This window comes from Gorilla gorilla, chromosome 10, assembly GCF_029281585.2.
Source record: "Gorilla gorilla gorilla isolate KB3781 chromosome 10, NHGRI_mGorGor1-v2.1_pri, whole genome shotgun sequence".
Taxonomy (NCBI): Eukaryota; Metazoa; Chordata; class Mammalia; order Primates; family Hominidae; genus Gorilla; species Gorilla gorilla.
In genome coordinates, this window is record NC_073234.2 from 19,490,926 (window position 1) to 19,511,168 (window position 20,243).

The 20,243-nt window shown below is 38.4% G+C and overlaps 1 protein-coding gene across 4 annotated transcripts in view; it reads right to left on the reverse strand.

Moving 5' to 3' along the window:
• Window positions 1-11,179, reverse strand: part of PARP11 (poly(ADP-ribose) polymerase family member 11) — a 64,477-nt gene extending 53,298 nt beyond the window's left edge. For 2 of the 4 annotated variants that reach the window (XM_055357821.2, XM_019039435.4), the window contains exons 1-2: window positions 10,070-10,852; window positions 1,554-1,675 (exon numbers count right to left, since the gene is read on the reverse strand). Coding sequence is in view for 1 of the 4 variants with exons in the window: in XM_004052522.5 (XP_004052570.1) it covers window positions 10,933-10,950 (18 nt within the window). In the remaining 3 variants the exon portion in view is untranslated. Of the gene's footprint in view, window positions 1-1,553; window positions 1,676-10,069; window positions 10,853-10,932 lie in introns of those variants that run through there. The other 2 variants (XM_019039434.4, XM_004052522.5) reach the window with 2 other exon arrangements.
• Between the last annotated feature and the right edge of the window lie 9,064 nt (window positions 11,180-20,243).

The window sequence follows — 20,243 nt, forward strand, 5'->3', positions numbered from 1 at the left end:
ACCCCATCTCTACAAAAAATTTAAAAATTAGCTGGGCATGGTAGCATGCACCTGTAGTCCCAGCTACTTGGGAGACAGGCAAGAGGATTGCTTGAGCCCCGGAGTTCAATGTCACAATGAGCTACGATCACACCACTGCACTACAGCCTAGGCAACCAAGCATGACTCTGTCTTTTTCAAAAAAATAAATATATGTATTTTTTTCGCCTGGAAATTTGTAGTTTTAGATTCTGCATTTAGGTCTATGATCCATTTTTAGTAAATTTTATAGTTTATAAATTTTTCTATACTATATATTTTATTAGTATATTTTATATACTATATATATAATTTTTATAGTATAGCAAAGTACAGAGTGATGTTCATTTTTCTGCATATGGGTATCCAATTGTTTCAGCATCATTAGTTAAAACAACTGTCCTTTTCCCACTGAATCGTACCTTTATTAAAAAATCATTTGTTTGTGGCCCTATTTTTTATTCTATTCCATTCCATTAATTAAATTCCCTAACTTGATGCCAATACTACACTGTTTTGATTATTGTTGCTTCACATTGAATCATTAAATCAGGTAGCATTAGCTCTCCAAACTTGTTCTTCTTTTTCAGAATTGCTTTGGCTATTCTAGGTCCTTTGATTTCTTTTACTGGGATTGCACTGAATTATCAATCTGTCTGGAGAAAATTGGCATCTTAACAATATTGAGTATTCCAACCCATGAATAAATTATATCTTTTGACTTATTTAGGTCTTAATTTTTTCAAGAATGTTTTGTAGGTTTCAACGTACAGATCTTGCAAATCTTTTATGCTACTTTCAGGCTTATTTCATATTTTTGATAGTACTGTAAGTGGAATTGCATTTTAAAAGTCAATTTCTGATTATATGTTGCTACTGTATAGAGATACATTGATTTTTGTATATGAATTCCATATCTAGCAACCTTATGAAACTCATTTATTAGTTCTAAGAGCTTTTTAAAGATTCCATTAGATTTTTACATAGGCATCATGTCATCTGAATAAAGACAGCTTTACTTCTTGCTTCTAAGATTTAGATGCCTCTTTTTTCCTTTCTTGCCTTTTTCCTTAGAACCTCTAGTAGAATACTGAATAAAGAATGGACATCATTGCCTTGTTCTTGATCTTAGGGAGAAAGTAGTCAGTCTTTCACCATTAAGTTGTTAGATAAAGGCATTCTGAAGATGCCCTTTGTGTCAGGGGTCCCTAAGACAACCCTCAGGGTTGATGATTTGCTAGGACTCACAAGACTCAAAAGTTGCTCTACTCATGGTTACACTTTATTACAGTGAAAGAACATAGAGTAAAATCAGCAAAGGGGAAACGCACATGGGGTGAAGTCTAGAAGAAACCACATACAAGGTTCCAAGTGTCCCTTCCCAGTGCAGTCACATGGAACACACTTCATTCTCCCAACTATGTGTGACAATATGTGCAAAGTGTTACCAACCAAGGAAGTTCATTTGAGCCAAAGTGTACAGGGCTTTTACTGGGTATCAGTCATGTAAATATAACAGCACCTGTGTGACTGACCTGTTACTGAAGCTCCAGATTCCCAGAGGGAAGGCAGGTCTTCACCGTAAACTGCATTGCTAGTATAAACAATCTGGACAAACTGGTATAGCACGGCTCAAAGACTCAGGCATGCAAATACACTATTAAGACAAAAAATTTCAAGAGCTTAGTTCCCTGGAGGTGAGCAAAGGACAGTCATGGAAACAAGCTTAAGAATGGGCAAGGTTTCAACAACCCCAGCCTGTTGCGTTAACCCCCTTCCACATACCGTCCATCAGGTTGGGCAAGTTCCTTTCTATTCCTAGGTTGCTGAGAATTTTAATCAGGAATTGATATTCGATTTTGTCAAAGGCTTTTTCTGCATGTACTGGAATCACTACATAGTTTTTCATTTTAGTTTGTTTACCTGGTGAATTACATTGATTGCTGTTCAAATATTAAACCTTGCATTCTTGGAATAAACATCAGTTGGTCATGATGTATTAATCCTTTTATATATGTTAGATTTGAGTTGCTAAAATTCTGTTTAAAATTGTGCATGTATGTTCATGCAGGATATTGGTCTGTAGTTTTTCTATGATGGGTTTTGAAATAAGGGTCTGACAGCCTTATGAAATGAGTTGTGAAGTATTACCTCTTCTTCCATTTTCTAAAACTGTGTTAATTAGTATTATTTCTTCCTTAAATATTTGGTAGAATTCACCACTGAAACCATCTGGACCTAGAATTTTCTTTTAGAATGATTTTTTTCTGCAAATTCAAATTATTTAACAGATGTTGGACTATTTGTGTTATCCGTTTCTTCAGTGAGCTTTAGCAGTTTGTATCTCTCTAGGAATATGTCCATTTGATCTAAGTTGTCATACTGCTTGATATAAAGTTGTTCATAACATTCCTTTATTATCCTTTTAATGTCTTTAGAATATGTAGTGATGTTACCTCTCTCGTTCTTAATATTGGTAATTTGTGTCTTCTTTTTCTCCTGATCTGCTGGGCTAGAAATTTATTAATAGTCTTGATGTTCTCAAAGAACTAGCTTTCGGTTTCATTGATCTTCACTGTTGTTTTCTGTTGTAGTGATTTCCACTCTAACCTTTATTTCCTTGCTCCTGTTTAACCTTCTTTTTCCAGTTTCTTAGAAAGCTGTGATTATTGATTTGTAACATTTCTTCTTTTCCAATACAGCCATTAATTTAGCTACAAATTTCCCTCTAAGTACTGCTTTGGCACCATCCTACAAATTTGATATGTTGTTTTCATACTTTCTATTTTCTCTTTTCATTTCTTTAATCCATGGGTTACCTTAAAGTGTTATTTATTTACCAAATGTTTGGGAATTTTACAATCTTTCTGTTACTGGTTTCTAACTTAGTTCCATTTAGGTCAGAAAGTACATCTTGCTTGACTTCAATTCTTTCAAATGTACTGAGATATGTTTTATGGGCCAGAATATGGCATATATTTTTACACGTTCTCTATGTAGTTGGAAAAAAATAAAACCCATGTATTCAGCTGTTGATGGGTGAATTGTTCCATAAATGCCAAGCAGATCAAGTTAGTTGACAGTGGTGTTCAAGTTTGTTATACTGTTGCTCATTTTCTATCTGCTCATTCCATCAATTATTTGGAGAAAACTACTGAAATCTCCAGTTAACTGGGTATCTTTCTATTTCTTATTGCTATTCTATTAATTTTGTTTCATGTATTTTAAAGCTCTAATATTGGATGTCTAAAATATCTAGGATTGTTTCTGGTTAACTGATCTCTTTATCATTAAGAAATGACATTCTTTATCCTTGATAATATCATTATCTCTGAAATCTACCTTAACAACAATAAACCACTCACACTTTCTCTTCATTAGTGTTAGCACTGTGTATCTTTCTCTATTTAGTTTTATTCTATTCATGTCTTTTTATTCAAAGTGTATTTCTTACAGACAACTTATACTTGGGTCTTGTTTTTTTAATCCAATCTGAAAATCTCTGTATTTTAATTGGGGTGTTTGATCCATTTACATGTAGTATGATTATTGATATGGTTAGCTTTAAGTTTACGTCTTGTTATTTGCTTTTTTTTTTTTTGGTCCCACCTGTTCTTTGCTCTGTTTTTCTTTTTTTTCTATCTTCTTTCAGACTGAGTGCTTTTAGGATTTCATCTTGTCTCCTTTGGTGGCTTATTAACTGTAACTCTTTGTCTACACACTATGTTTATTTCTTCAGTTTCTATGCTAACACCCACTCCAATTTAACTTTTCTAGCTTCTGATCCAATCTTTCCCACCCATCATCACTTAAAAACAAACAAACAAACAAAAGACACTTCCTAGGATGTCTAATGAGCTTCACATTACTAAATCCTATGCTCTTTTCAGTCCTCATCTTACTTATCTCATGGTAACATTTCACAGTTTATCCTCTGTCCTGAATAACTCTTCTCTTGGTTTCTATGACATGACACTCTCCAGATCATCTTATTTTTTTGTTCATAAATTCTCAGTCTCCTTTGCACTTTGACTTCTCCTCAGCTTGTAACTTTTAGAGTTTCTCATGGCTCAGTCCTAGCCCTTCTTGTTTTCTCTCAGAATCTTCAAAAGACGGTCCTCAGGGATTATGAGATATTTCACAGGCATTTTCAGGGGCAAAGTAATGAAATAAATTTGTCTACATACATTTTGAAAAGTTGAAATGTAAGATTAATAATTTGCACAAAAATCACTTTATTTTCTTTAAAGTTACCATTCACTATAATATCCCATTATATTCACTCTCTGTTGATACATTCATATCAGCCATAGTTAGCATTTACTTAAATATAGTAGTATAAAACTCAAGTAAACTTTCAGATTATTTTCACGCAAAGCACAAAGTCCATTTGCTTTGTTAATAAGGACAAAGAAGAAACCAAGAGAAAAGATGCATTCCTCAGCTAAAACAGGTAAAAAATTCTTGATACTGCTGAGAAGCTAGTCAATTCAAATTTAATGCCTGAGAAGAAACAAGCTATTGACCAAAATTATTTATTAAATGATTCTACTGGATGTCATATATTATCATGCAACACAATATAGAAGAGCAATTACTGTCATGTGAGTGTTTTAGCATATATTCTGTTTTACAATTGGACAAACTACCTGTGGAGAAAATATAAATCAGTCCTTGACACATATACAGTATATAAGGTAAAAGTACTCAACAACTTTTTGTTCTACATATCAGTGAAAACTTATAGTACAGGGAAGACAGTTTTTATTTAGACAATGATACTTTTGTGAGCTATGACATAAGTTGAAAAAGGTGCAACACATTCAAAATTGACAGAGCATGAAGTATACAAATAGCAAAAACATACACTGTTATATTACTAAAAGATTCTTTATATGAAACAGGAGTCAACAATATGCCTCCTGATTATAACTGAGTGTTGAAGGAAATAATGGAAATTAAACATCATCAAATATTGACTATTCAGAGTATGCGCTCTCAGATGTTGCAGAAGGAAATGGCAGCGTTTGCAAGATTATTCTTCCCACGCAAGTTTGCTGGCTGTCAAGGAAAAAGGTGCTGACAAGTTTCTGAAATGAGGGATGAGATTTTAAAAAACAAAAAAATTCTTCATAATGCTGACAATACCAAAAAGTAATTCTATGTTTTCTAGAGGCTTGCTTAAGTGGAGTAGAGCAGAGATATATCTATAATTTTAAATAGCGTGAACCTACTACTTCAGGGCCAAAATACCCTGATTTTTAATGCTGAGAATAAAATACCATATTTTTCAAAGTCAGCAAGCTATGTTGCAAATGGCTCAATTGTTAGGATGTGATTCCTTCCCAAAACCTGATGGTTTTCTTCACTTCTCAGAGTGAGACTGATTACACTATTGTGCGTATAAAGAACATGACTAAATGTTAAAACAAAACATGGGAAAATACTTTCCAGATACTGAAGAAGTCAAAAAATGACTTAAGAATCCATTTGTTACTATCTTCCAAACATTCAGGCTGGTTGAAACATTCACCCTAATATTATAGGCTTCTCAGTAACGCAACTGAAAGAGCACAAGATATAATCTTCAGGGAGAAATCTTCTGATAATTTTTCAGTCTGTATTTGACCTTGATATTCCAAAACATCTGACAGCGCCAGCAAACACAAGTTGCAATTCCTGACAATCTATAATTGTGGCACAACATTTCCTAATTTAGTAGACATACAGAGTAATCAAAGTGTGGTCTAACCTACATCTCAAACTATCTATTATCAAATTAGATATAAGTACTTTGTAAGAAGCTGCAAAAAAAAAAAATCATCCTTCTCAATGATAATAAAAACATTAATTTCTAAAATACTGTTTTATTGGGGGCCAGGCACGGTGGTTCACGCCTGCAATCCCACCACTTTGGGAGGCCTAGGCGGGTGGATCACTTGAGTCCAGGAGCTTAAGACCAGCCTGGCCAACACAGTGAAACCCTGTCTCTACTAAAATACAAAAATTAGCCAGGTGTGGTGGTGCACACGTGTAGTTCTAGCTACTCAGGAGGCTGAGGCACGAGAATCACTTGAACCCAGGAGGCAGAGGTTGCAGTTAGCCGAGATCATGCCACTGCACTCCAGCTTGGGTGACAGACTATCTATAGACACTGAGGCTCAAATTTCAATTTCCAGCCCAGCCTTCTTCTCTGAGCTCCAGACTTACCTCCCTAACCAACTGCCTTCCACACTTTACTACCTGATGCTGCATAGGCACATTAAACATAGTGAGTCCAGAACCGAACTCCTGTTATCTCCCATATGGCTCAGTGAAAACATCTTATTCCTGGCTGCCCATGCCAGAAAGCTAAGTCATCATCTAAGATGCAGCTTGAATTGATCTTCTCTCTCCCCACTTAGTAGTCACCTTCACAGGTGACTTCACAGTTTCCCCACATAGTCTAAGTCACCTTCGTCTCTACCCTGGACTACACTATAACCTCCTAATTAGTCTTCCTACAGCCCCTTATCCCCCTCAGTATTTTCTTTTGCTGCTAGAACAAATTACCACAAATGCAGTGGCTTAAAAACAACACTAATTTATTTTCTTACATTTCTGAAGAAATCTTACATGCGTCTCAATGGGCTAAAATCAAGGTGAGTTTGATTCCCTTCTAAAGGTTGTATGAGAGAATCTATTTCCGTGGTTTTTCAAGCTTCTAGAAGCTACCCACATACCTTGGCTTGTGACCTCCTTCCCTCATCTCCAAAGTCAGCCATGTTGTATCTCTTTGACCGTTCTTCCATAGTCACTCCATGTCTTTTGTCCCCATGTTCTACTTTTAAGGACCCCTGTGATTACTTTGGGGCCCCCCTGGATAATCCAAGGTAATCTCTTTGTCTTAAGGTCAGTCGATTAGCTAATTACCTCCCTTTTGCCATGTAACAACATATTTACAGATTCTGGGTATTAAAATGTGGATATCTTTAGGAGGCCATTATTATGTCTACCATATTTTCTAATACATAAACTCATTTTCCACACAGCAGCCAGAGTAATCTTTTTTAAAACATAAATATGTTCATGACACTTCCTTCAATGTGTTACCACTCCTCTAAGGATAAAGTTCAAAATCCTAAACATGTGCCACAAATCCATGCATGGCCTGGTTCCTACCTCCTGGGCTTGTCTTCTGGTGCACTGTGTCCCAGCCACATAGGCTTCTCTCTTTTTCTCAAGCACCAAGCTCCTTTCTGTCTCAGGATCTTTGCTCACACTATCTCTGCTGTCTGAACAGCTCTCCCCACCTTCCAGCCAACCTTTACCTGGCTAACGCTTGCTCATTCCTTCAGATCTCTATAAAAGTTACTTTCACAGGGTGGCCTTTCCTGATTGCCCAGTCTAGTATTAGCTCCCCCTACATTGTCATAGTACTCTTTTTCTTTCATATCTTTTTATCACAATTTAAATTAAATGTATTTGCATAATTATTTGTTTAATATCTGCCTGCCTGCACCAGACTGCAAACCCATAAAGGCTGGAGCCTAGTCTGTTCTGTTCACCAATGTAAACCCTGGGACTTCGCACTAACTAGCTTATAATAGGTGCTCAATAAATAAGTGAGTGACATTACATGTTATTATATGACCAGCAGGCAGGTAGAGTATATGCAGTGTGGATATGCTGGACAAAGGGATGATTCGTGGCCCCAGGCAGGATGGAGCACAATGGCATGAGATTTTATCACACTACACAGTACAGTATGCAACTTAAAAGTTATTAATTGTTCATTTCTGGAATTTTCCATTTCATATTTTCAGACCGCAGCTGACTTCTGGTAAGTTAAATTGTGGTAAGTGAAACCAGGAAAGCGAAACTAAAATAAACTAACAAATTACTAGAGAAACCCACACATAGAATGTTGATTTTTAAAATCAAATTGCGCTTACTGATCATTCATATGCTTATAGGAAGAAAAACTATTAGTAGTAATAAAATACAGTAGCAATAAGACAAATATGTCTTATTTGGGTGGCAAAAGAAGAATGTGAGATGATCTGTGGAGGATTCCCCACTTTTAACAAAAGTCAGCCTGCTCTGCTGAAATTAGCAAAATCACACAGGTGATTTCAAAGAAAACCCATGGCTTACAAAGAAATGAGATAATGATATAACAAATCAAGTATAGAAGACATTCATTAATGCCTTTATAATTCTCACAAACACACAAATAATCCAACAGCAAATTCTGATGTATGTGTGACGCACGAGGGAAAATTCATAGTAGGAGCAAAGAATTATCTTTAGTCCTTGCTGGTACAACCACCACCATGAATTCAACAAATATTTATTGAGTGCCTACTATGTGTCAGGTTCTGTTCTCTAGATGAAGATACTATAGGAAAAATAACAGAGAAAAACCCCTGTTCTTGTGGATCTTACAATATAGTGAAAGATTTAAAACCTTGAGTAAGACATATACTTGGGTGGCTAAAGGGTTTGTTATGGAAAAATTAAGAAGGACTGATAACAAAAATGGAATAATAGCTACATAAAGATATAAATACAAAATGAAGGTTGTTGATGACAGATAGTGAAACTGAATATATAAGCAGAGAGCACATTCTCATTATTCTAAATTATTTTTGCTAAAACCAAATACAAGTAATTACTTTCCCCTAATGCAGCTTGAAGAGAGTATTATACGTATGAATCGAAAATACTAAGATGATGACTATTGTTATATGATGCACAAGAAGGAACCATAATGTGCAACTACCAAATCCAGACCAACAGACTAGTTTCTACTGGATAAAAACTTAACTTAAAAACATAGGGAGATGTACTGATAAACTTTCTAACTTATCTGGAAATACATTCCAGAAATGAGAGGGGAAGAATACTGATTATAGGAAATTATTGCAAATATGGAAATTAGGGGTTATTAAAGTAAATTTACGCAGTTATCTCAGCATAGGAGTAGTTTCTTATGTTTCATATACAATTATGCATTGCATAAAAGCTTTCAGTCAACCATGGATCGCATATACAACAGTGGTCCCAAAGATTGTAACACTTTATTTTACTGTATCTTTTCTATGTTTAGATACATAAATACTTTCCATTGTGTTACAAATGCCTACAGTATTCAGTGCAATACTATGCTGTACAGATTTCTAGGTTAAGAGCAATAGGCTATTCCATATAGCCTTAGGTGTGTAGCAGGCTTATGAAAGTACACTCTATGATGTTGGCACAATGAAAAAAATCACCCAGCAACGAACTCCTCAGAACATATCCCCATTGCTAAGAGGCGCACGACTGTATTTAGTCCAACAACTTGCTGAAATGTGATTCTGCCATTTTTCCAGTCAACTCCTAAGTTTTAAATACCATACATCTACCACCTTACCAGGCAGTTTCAACCATAACAACAGAAGAATACTCTGGGCAAATAGATCCCACTCTCTGAGGGTTGTGTTGGGGCTCAGAAAATACTACCCCGAAGTATGACACTTTGGCATGCTGAATACTTTGAACTAAAAGAGATTGGAAGGCCTCAGAAGCAGCCTCGGAAGCAGTCTCTCCCTCTGATCTCTTGCCCTTCTGTCTCCTGCCCATCTTTCGTCCCAGAAGTGAGTTACAGAAACCAGAATTCTTCCCCAAGGTGAGTGATAGAAACTAGGATCCCTCTCCTACAAAGCAAGCCATAAAAACTGGAACTATTAAGCTTCCCTGCCATTCTCTGTAGGAACTGGCCATAAAGAAATTCTCTAACCTACCTTGCCTGATAGTAGGTCGCTAAGACCCTCATTCCAGAAGGGTCCTTCCTCCTCCGTAGGAGGAAGAAATGATACACAGAGAGGCCAAGAAGAATCTGAACAAACAGACCTTGCTGGGTTTCCTTCCTCAGTTTATTAACATTAGAGTATATCCTTTGACCAATCACATTTTTACACAGTTGTCTGTCTATTCTTCATGGGTCCTACGCATAAAAATAGAGATCTCCCTGGTCTCTGAAGTGCCTGGTGGTGTAAAACTTTGATTAGATTTGCTCTGCTTTTACCTTGTTAATCTATCTTCTGTTTTAAGGAGTGGTGGCTGTGATCCTTACAATGGGTGGTGAGGAAAGGTACTAAACTTTTCTGCCCCTACGTTGCACTTTAAATAAATAAATGTATAAAAGCAAAGTAGACAAAGACACATGAAGTCATAATGAAAATACCAGTCAGCCAAGGAAGAAGGCAGACTTGCAGTTGAAATGCTCCAGATCACTTTGTCCACCGAACGAAAACATCTAAGAACATACAGTCCATACTCCAAGTTTTAAACGACTGTCCACCAAGAAGGGAAAAGGAGAACTGATGGCTCCTCTTAGGCCCATTCAAGACAAGGGGGTCCCAATTCCCTTGCTTTAGACTGGTGGGACTGGCAGGTAAACCTGAGGCAAATGACTGACTACAGGTTCCAAGGCCAGTTACTCCAATTAGAAAGCAAAACACAAAGTTTCAAGAAACAGTGAAGGCAGTCGGGAGGCTGAGGCACGACAATCGCTTTAACCCGGGAGACGGAGGTTGCGGTGGGCCAAGATCACGCCACTGCACTCCAGCCTGGACAACAGTGCGAGACTCCGTCTCAAAAACAACAACAACAACAACAACAAATGGTGAAGGGATGAGGCTGAAACATCACGGGAAGTGAAATAAATAATTGTAACAAGAAAACAATAAAGCATTGGAGAATCCACCGAGGCACTTCCACTGCTTAAAAAGCTACAGACTGCAGAAGCCAAAAGGCCCGGGAACTCCGGTCCCGGAACTCAACACCCAGACTGAAGCGAGCGCGGGGAAGCAGTTCCGGTGACCCCCTCCCACCCCTCTCTCATCAACCCCGCCCCCTGGGCCCGCCCCGTCCCGCCCGGCTACTCACTGGATTCGCTTCCCACATAACGATGACAAAATCGAGCGGAGAGAGCCTGTGGGAAGGGGCTAGCCGCGGGGCCTGGGTGTTGGATTTTTTTTTTCCCGCGGGTCCCCGAGAGCGAAGGGACGGAGATGCAACCCTTACGAAGGCCTTCCTTCTCCCCCTCCCTGTCACAAGCCAGCGTTTACAGACCACCCAACCTCCCGACTTCCGCCCGACGTTGGCCAGTCAGATCTGTCTCCGCCCCACTCCCACAAGCTCGCCCCGCCCCTGCACGCTTATCCGTACGCGCGCGGGCGGTCGTCCTGGGCGGGGCTTGCGAGTCTGTGTCTGACGAAGGAGTTTAAAGGGTTTCTGGTCCAACTGTGTCACCCAGTGATCTTAAAGCCACGGCTGGCTGTATTTCTTTCCTATGAAACAAATTTTTATTGATCACCGTGTAACGGCCAAGAGTCACACAGGCCTGGCAATGGCATTTGGGAGAAACTTCATAATCTTTCAATATCTTCATCCTCAAAATGGAGATGGTAGTAATATCTCCCTAAGAGTGAGATTATTGAAAGCATTTAGCACAGTAGTTGGCACACAGAGTTCAATAAGTGACGGTTATTTGCTCACAAGGGAACCTTTACATACTATCCCTGCCCTCAAGATTTTATAATCTAGAAAAGAAAGCAAAAAGTAGTTTAGAAAAGTTAAAAAGTGCAATATGATTTATAGGTAATATGGTGAATAGAGAGTGCTATGCGAGCATATTTACCTAGAGTAGAGTGTCAGGAAAGCTCCCTCAAGATGTTTAAAACCATGAGGATGTATTCCTACTGATGTAAAGAGAGCTGACAGAGTGAAATAATCTTCCATGCAACAAAGGATCTACCCCATAGGAAATGAAAATTAAACAGCTCATTATAGATCCTTCTGGACTTTTCTATGCCTCTACACATTGAAAAAAATGTAATCAAAGAATACCTATAGATTTAGAACCTGATTTTTTTTTCACTTTAAAGATTATGTGGCTATCCTTCCATTCCATTAAGTTTAAATCTGTTTCATCATTTTATTTATTTATTTAGGCAGAACCTCGCTCTGTCGCCCAGGCTGGAGTGCAGTGGCGCCATTTTGGCTCACTGCAACCTCCGCCTCCCGAGTTCAAGCGATTCCCGTGCCTCAGGCTCCTGAGTAGCTGGGATTACAGATGTGCGCCACCACGTCCAGCTAATTTTTGTATTTTTAGTAGAGACAGGTTTTCGCCGTGTTGGCCAGGCCAGTCTCGAACTCCTGACCCCAGGTGATCCACCTGCCTTGGCCTCCCAAAGTGCTGGGATTACAGGTGTGAGCCATCTTGCACCCGGCCATATTTTAAAGTAGACTCATGGCATTCCATAACTTATGTGTATACTACGTACACACAAATAGACACATACATTTGAAATAATCTACTGAATAGACATTTGAGTGGTTTTCTATTTTTCACTATCCCAAAAAAATCCTTCAACAGGCATTTCTTCACATTTATCCATTTACTTTTTGGAATTAATTCTTGGAAATAAAATAGTTTAATAAGAGATTATTTTTGCCAAATGGTTGACCAGTTGCCCCCATGTCATTTAGTGAATATTCTTTCCTCACTACTTTGAAGTGCCACTGTTAATTACAACCTAAATTTGCATATACATATACATAGGTATACATACACGTATATATCTGTTTCTGAACATTCTCCTCTATTAATTATCTGCTTATTCCTAAAATATGCCACAGTTATAATCATTACATATTTAATATATTTGCCTTTTCATAAAGGAACCTCTCCTAATTCTCTTCTTTTTCAAAATTTTCAATATCATGGGTCTTTCCATTCAGAAATACTTGTTTTCTGTATCTTTAGACGCATTAACAATTTTTTTTCAGATCTGCATCAGCATCTGTAAAAAAAAAAAAAATCACATAGGTTTGCATAATCCTTGGGAAGTTTGTTCCTAGATATTTTATAGTTTTTTTGTAAGTGAGATATTTCTTATTGCTGTAATTTAGGAAAGCTATTGATTTTTGTTTATTTACCTTGTATCCTACCACACTATGAAAAAATGTCTTGTTAGTTCTAATAGCTTGACAGCTCATCTCTATGAATTTGTACACAGACAATCATTATCACCTGCAAATAATGCGTTTCTTTCTTCCTATTGCATTGGTCAAAACATCAGAAAAATGTTTAAGACTACAGGACAAGATAATGGATATCCAGCTTTAATGCAGTAAGGCAAGCATGTGCCCATTTGGTGCTAGTGCTAGTTGGTATTCTTTTTTTTTTTTTTTTTGAGATGGAGTCTCGCTGTGTCGCCCAGGCTGGAATACAGTGGCACAATCTGGACTTACTGCCACCTCTGCCTCCTGGGTTCCAGCAATTCTCCTGCCTCAGCCTCCCAGGTAGCTGGGACTACAGGCACATGCCATCATGCCTGGCTAATTTTGTATTTTTAGTAGAGATGGAGTTTCACCATGTTGGCCAGGTTGGTCTCGAACTCCTGACCTCAGGTGATCCACCCGCCTCAGCCTCCCAGAGTGCTGGGATTACAGACGTGAGCCACTGCGCCTGCTAGCTGGTGTTCTGAAAATACACTATCATCTTTAAAGAAATTTTCTTCTATCCTGTTTTACTACATGCTGTTAAATCAGGAAAGAGTGCAAAATTTTACCAACTGTCTCTTAGCCTCTATCACTATATTTGTTTTTTACTCTGACTCTTTTATATAATGAATTATGCTCATTGATTTCCTAGTGTTCAACACATTCTTACATTTCTGAAATAAACTCTGCTTTGTCATGTTCTATTATTTTTTGATCAAATGAAAGCCATGCTGGGTTTGATTTGTTAATCTTTTATTTAGGATTAAAATGTATTTATAATTAATAAAATTGGTCCATTGTTACTGATTTTTGTGCTTGTCTGTAACAAGTTTTGGTATCAGAGTAATGCTAGCCTTGAAGAATGAACAGTAGCAGTTTAAGTGATTTAGGAAGTAGCTCTTCCTTGAAGTTGGAAGTGAATTTTTACAAAGCAGGTTTAACTAGAAAGGTTAGAGCCAGGTCCTCAATCTTTTGTGAGGCTGGAACTATACTTTGTTTTCTTGAAGATGTGGAGTTGCCTGAGCTGGTGGTAGGAGAGTGGGATGGAGAGAACACAACTGGTTTGAGTACATATTGAGTGAACAATTCCTTAAAATATACTGCTCTATACCTAAGTAACATGAAGGGAAGTGAAAACGGCTATATGAATTTTAGTGATTTTTTTGCTTATTTTTACTGCTTTAGGACCACTGAGTTAAACAGCAAGTATTGGAAGCGTCGTTAATGATTATTTAGCACACAAAAAGTATTTAAACTTTTTAAAATAAATGGCCACTATTTTAAAACTGGGAAATTTCAAATTTAATAATATGGGCCTCCAGTTTTGCTTTCACACTGTATTCCCATATGTCAGCAACTGACTGAAGCCATGTTGACTCCTTTAGACTGGGAATGGGCTGTCAGTCTTGTTTAAATTACCTCCCTAGGCCCTTTTAGGTATTTGGGTTTATACCCAATGAGACACCTCTTATCTTGCTGAGGCAACATAACAGATCTAGGACTTTCTAAAATATCCTCACAGAAAACAACTTTACCGAACTCTCCCATAACTTACTCAAGCTCCATCACTGTAGCCCAAACTCTTGTGGTCTTTAGCAGATGATGGCAGTTCCCCCTTATCTGCAGGGGATACATTCCAAGACCCTCAGTGGCTGCATGAAACCACAGAAAGTACCAAACTTAGTATACACTTTTTTTTCCAACCTGATAACCAAGACAGCTACCAAGAAACTAATGGGCAGGTAACATACAGGCATAGCTCAGAGATATTTCCAGTCCACTTCCAGACTATCACAATAAACCAAATATTATTATAAACCAAGTCATATAAATTTTTTGCTTTCCAGATGCATATATATCTTATGTTTATACTATACTACAGTCCAGTAAGTGTGCAATACCATTATGTCTATAAAAAATGCTCATACCTTAATTTAAAAATACTTTATTGCTAAAAAATGCTAACAATCGGCTGGACATGGTGGCTTACGCCTGTAATCCCAGCACTTTGGGAGGCCAAGGTGAGCAGATCACCTGAGGTCAGGAGTTCGAGACCAGCCTGGCCAATATGGTGAAACTCCATCTCTACTAAAAATACAAAAACTAGCCAGGCGTGGTGGCAGGCACCTGTAATCCTAGCTACTTGAGAGGCTGAGGCACAAGAATCGCTTGAACCTGGGAGGCGAAGGTTGCAGTGAGCCAAGATCACGCCACTGCACTCCAGCCTGGGCAACAGAGTGAGACTCCTTCTCAAAAAAAAAATGCTGACAATCATCTGAGCCTTCAGCAAGTGATAATCTTTTTGCTGGTGGAGTTTCTTGCCTTGATCTTGATGGCTGCTAACTGATCAGGATGGTGGTTGCTGAAGCCTGGGGTGGCTACAGTAATTTCTTAAAATAAGACAACAGCAAAGTTTGCCACCATCAACTGACTCTTTCTTTCTTGAAAGATTTCTCCGTAGCATGTGATTTGGTTTGATAGCATTTTACCCACAGTAGAACATCTTTCAAAATTGAACTCAATCCTCTCCTCTCAAACTCTGTTGCTGCTATATCAACTAAGTTTGTGAAATATTTTCAGTCCTATGCTGACATTTCAGCAATGTTCACAGCATCATCACCAGAAGTAGATTCTATCTCAGGAAACTTTCTTTGCTCATCCGTAAGAAGCAACTCCTCATTGGTTCAAGTTTCATCATGCGATTGCAGCAATTCAGTCACATCTTCAGGCTCCACTTCTAATTCTAGTTCTCTTGCTATTTCCATCACATCTGTAGTGACTGCCCTCCACTGAAGTCTTAAATCCCTCAAAGTCATCCATAAGGACTGCAATCAACTTCTTTCAAACTCCTGTTAATGTTGGTATTTTAATCTTCTCCCATGAATCATGAATATTCTTAATATTATTTACAATGGTAAATTATATACAAAGGTTTTCAAATTATTTGTTCAAATCCATCAAAGGAATCACTATATATGGCAGCTATACCTTTACAAAATGTATTCCTTAAATAATAAGACTTGATAGTCAAAATAACTCCTTGATCTATGGGCTACAGAATGGATGGTGTGTTAGCAGGCATGAAAACAACATTAATTTCCTTGTACATCCTTATCTGAGCTCTTGGGTAACCAGGCACATTGTTAATGAGCAATAATATTTTGAAATAAATCTTTTTTTCTGATGAGTAGATCTCAACAATGGGCTAAAAATATTCAGTAAACCATGCTGTCAACAGAGGTGCTGTCATCTAGGCTTTGTTGTTCCATTTCGAGAGCACAGACAGAGTAGATTTAACACCATTCTTAAGGGCTCTAAGGTTTTCAGAAATGGTAAATGAACATTGCCTTCAACTTAGTCATCAGCTGCATTTGCTCCTAAAAAGAGAGTCAGCTTTTTCTTTGAAGCTTTGAGGCCAGGCATTGACTTTTACTCTCTAGCTATGAAAGTGCTAGATGGCATGTTCTTCCAATAGAAGGCTGTTTTGCTTACATTGAAAATCTGTTGTTCAGTGGAGCCACCTTCATCAATAATTTCAACTAGATCTTTTGGATCACATGCTGCAGCTTCTCCACCAGCCCTGTTGCTTCACCTTGCACTTTTATGTTATGGAGATGGCTTCTTTCTTTTTTTTTCTGTTTTGAGACGGAGTCTCACTCTGTCGCCCAGGTTGGAGTGCAGTGGCACCATCTCGGCTCACTGCAAGCTCTGCCTCCCGGGTCTACACCATTCTCCTGCCTCAGCCTCCCGAGTAGCTGGGACTACAGGTGCCTGCCACCACACCCAGCTAATTTTTTTGTATTTTTTTAGTAGAGACAGGGTTTCACCATGTTGGCCAGGATGGTCTCGATCTCCTGACCTTGTGATCCACTCGCCTCGGCCCCCCAAAGTGCTGGCATTGCAGGCATGAGCCACTGCGCCCGGCCCATGGAGATCTCTTCTTTCTTAAACCTCATTAACCAACCTCTGATAGCTTCAAGCATCTTCTGAAGCTTCTTCACTTCTCTCAGCCTTCATAGAATTGAAGAGAGTTAGGGCCTTGCTCTGGATTAGGCTTTGTTGTGGCTGGTTTGATCTTCTATCCAGACCACTGAAACTTTATCCATAGCAGCAATACAGTTTTTTTCACTTTCTTATCATTGTGTGTTTACTGGAGTAGCACTTTTAAGAATTTTCCCTTTGCATTCACAACTTGGCTGTTTGGTACAACAGACCTAGATGTTGGCCTATCTTGGCTTTTGACACACTTTCCTCACTAAGCTCAATCATTTCTAGTTTTGATTTAAAGTGAGAGACGTGTGTTCTTCCCTTTGCTTAAACACTTAGAGGCCATTGTAGGGTTATTAATTGGCCTACTTTCAATATTGTTGTGTCTCAGGGAATAAGGAGGCCCAAGGAGAGAGAGAGAGACAGGGAAAGGGCTGGTTGATGGAGCAGTCAGAACACACACACATTTATCAGTTAAGTTTGCTATCTTATATGAGTGCGGTTCATAACATCTTGAAACAATTCTAATAGTAACACCAAAAATCACTGATCCCAGATTACCATGACAGATAGAATGATAATGAAAAATTTGGATTATTGTGAGAATTACCAAAATGTAACACAGAAACATAAAGAGAGCACATGCTGTTAGAAAATCGGAACTGATAGACTTGCTTGAGCAGGGTGCCACAAACTTTCAGTTTGTTAAAAAAAAAAAAAAAAAGGAAAAGGAAAAGAAAAAAAAAGCAACATCTGTGAAACATGATAAAGCAAAGTGCAATAAATAAAAGAAGGTGCACCTGCAGACACCATGGAAATAGTGACTAAAGGGAGGATTCACATCTTGGGGAAAACGGGAAGGGAATGGCATGAGATTTCATTATGCTACTCAGAATGGCATGCAATTTTAAACATGAATTATTTATCTCTTGAATCTTATACTTAATATTTTCAGGTGATGGTTGACAGCGGAAAACTGAAATCACAGGAAGTGAAATTGGGGCTGGGGGAATACCATTGTATAGTTGGCTCTCCATACCCATGGGTTACACAATCATGCATTCAACCAACCATGGATCAGAAATATTGAGAAAAAAATAGATGGTTGTGTCTGTACTGACCATGGACAGACATTTTTTTTCTTGTCATTATTCCCTGAACAATACAGTATAACAACTGTTTACATAGCATCTGTACTGTTGTTAGGTAATTTAAAGTATACAGGAAGATATGTGTAGGTTGTATGCAAATATGTGTTAGTTATACGCATCATTGTATATCAGGGACTTGAGCATCCCAGGATTTTGGTATCCGAGGAAGGTTCTGGAAGCAACTCCCCATGGATATCAAGAGATGACTGTACTCTCTGCGTGCAAGGCCTGCAATTTCCCCTGATACGTAGCCTAACGCAGGGTATGTATCATCATAGTTCCTTCTGCTTCATAGTTCCAGGCAAAGAGCCACTGCAGTAGAAACTATGCATACTGACCAGGGTCACCAGTTTTCTCAGGAAAACTAAACATTTTACTTTATCTTTCATATTTTCTACATGTGTTCTGGGTGGAAATGTCTTAAGCCATGCTAAACCTGGCCCAGGAATCATGAGTGATGGCAGCCCTCCCTGGAACCCCATGAAGTTTGTTAGATTTTCAAATGCTGAGAGAGTTAGGAGGAAATTCCCAAGGGGAAATGAAAATCATCAGACGGAGAAAACAGGTAGATGGATGAAGAGAGCAGCAAGGTGAATTTGCGAGAAAAAAAATCAATCTCTTCTAAGACAATAGAAGGAGGAAAGAGAACGGAGTAAGTGGTGAGATGCAGGATACAGTATTACCTATCATTTTACTGTTATTATCATAACTGTTTTTATCCATAAAGGCCACATTTACAACCAGAATTTGGGGAGCTGTAGGAAAGGATATGGGAGACAGGCTGGATTCGACAGAAAGGAAGAAGGCGCAAAAGGAAAGCCAAGGGGGCCAGGAGAGGGTGAGGGAGGAAGCGGGGAAAAGCTGCATTTGTGCCCATCCGCCTTGAATATAAAGACCCAGCCTCCGTCTGAAAAAGAGCCAACAATGAGGCAGCCCCAGAATCAGCCCTGCTGTTGAAGTCTGACACGTTAACAACCCCAGCAGGAATTAAGAGGTGAAATAAGCAGATGAAACATTCACCGAAGCCGAGATAAGCATTCCTGGAAAGGAATTTTTCAAAAAATCAAAATGAATCTCACAAATCTTCCTAATTAGGAAACATGACAAGGAATTAAATTCAACCTAAAAAAAAATGAAGTGCTAAATAACTCACCCACACTAAATGGAAAGGCTCTATTGAGAATACCACTGATTATTAGTTTTCGCTGCTCCGGGAAATTATCTACGCACAATGATGGACATCAGCATTCAGCTCACAGCGGCAGTCAAAAGCAGCAGCTGAGATGTGTGGCCATCCTAATTAGAGGATGGAGAATTCTGAAAAGACTCTGGAGCTGTGACATTCCTGGCTGGGGCTTTCCTTCCAGGAATGCCACATTAGGGTTTTGGTCATCACGTTGTAAAAAAAAAAAAAAAAAAAGGACTTAATAGGAATGATCCGGAAAGGGACAACAGAAATGACTTAAAAAAGAGCGTGAGAAGCTTTGAGGTTCAGAACAGAAAACAGGAAAAGACTTCCATAAGAAATAATTTTTAAAATTAGGAGAGAGGGAGGTAAGTAAAAGCCTTGGGTGGTGGAAAGGGCAGCCAAAAGGTATACTGCCTGGACTTAGGTCACTCCAGACATGTGAAGGTTTAGCCTGTTTCTAATGAGCACACCCAGGGGTGTCAAGAAATTACAACAGATTATCTAATATGAATTAGCCTTCAATTCTTCATTCAATAAATATTTAGCAAGCACCCTCCATGTTCCAGGCACTGTCTGTAGCCTCTTGAATAGATCAGGGAACAAAATAGATTTTAAAAGCCTCTGCCTTTATGGGATTTACATGCTAGTGGGTGGGCAGGCCTTGGGGTAGGGACATGTGGAGATAGACGATAATAGGTAATAAATAAGTACATCGTATAGTGTGTTCTAAGGTGATAAAAACTATAGAGAAAAACATATATCAGGATAAGGAATGTTGGGAGTACTCAGGATGCCCCTCGTTGAGAAGAGAACATTTAAGGAAAAACTTGGAGGAGGTAAGGAAGTAAAAGTAATAGATATCT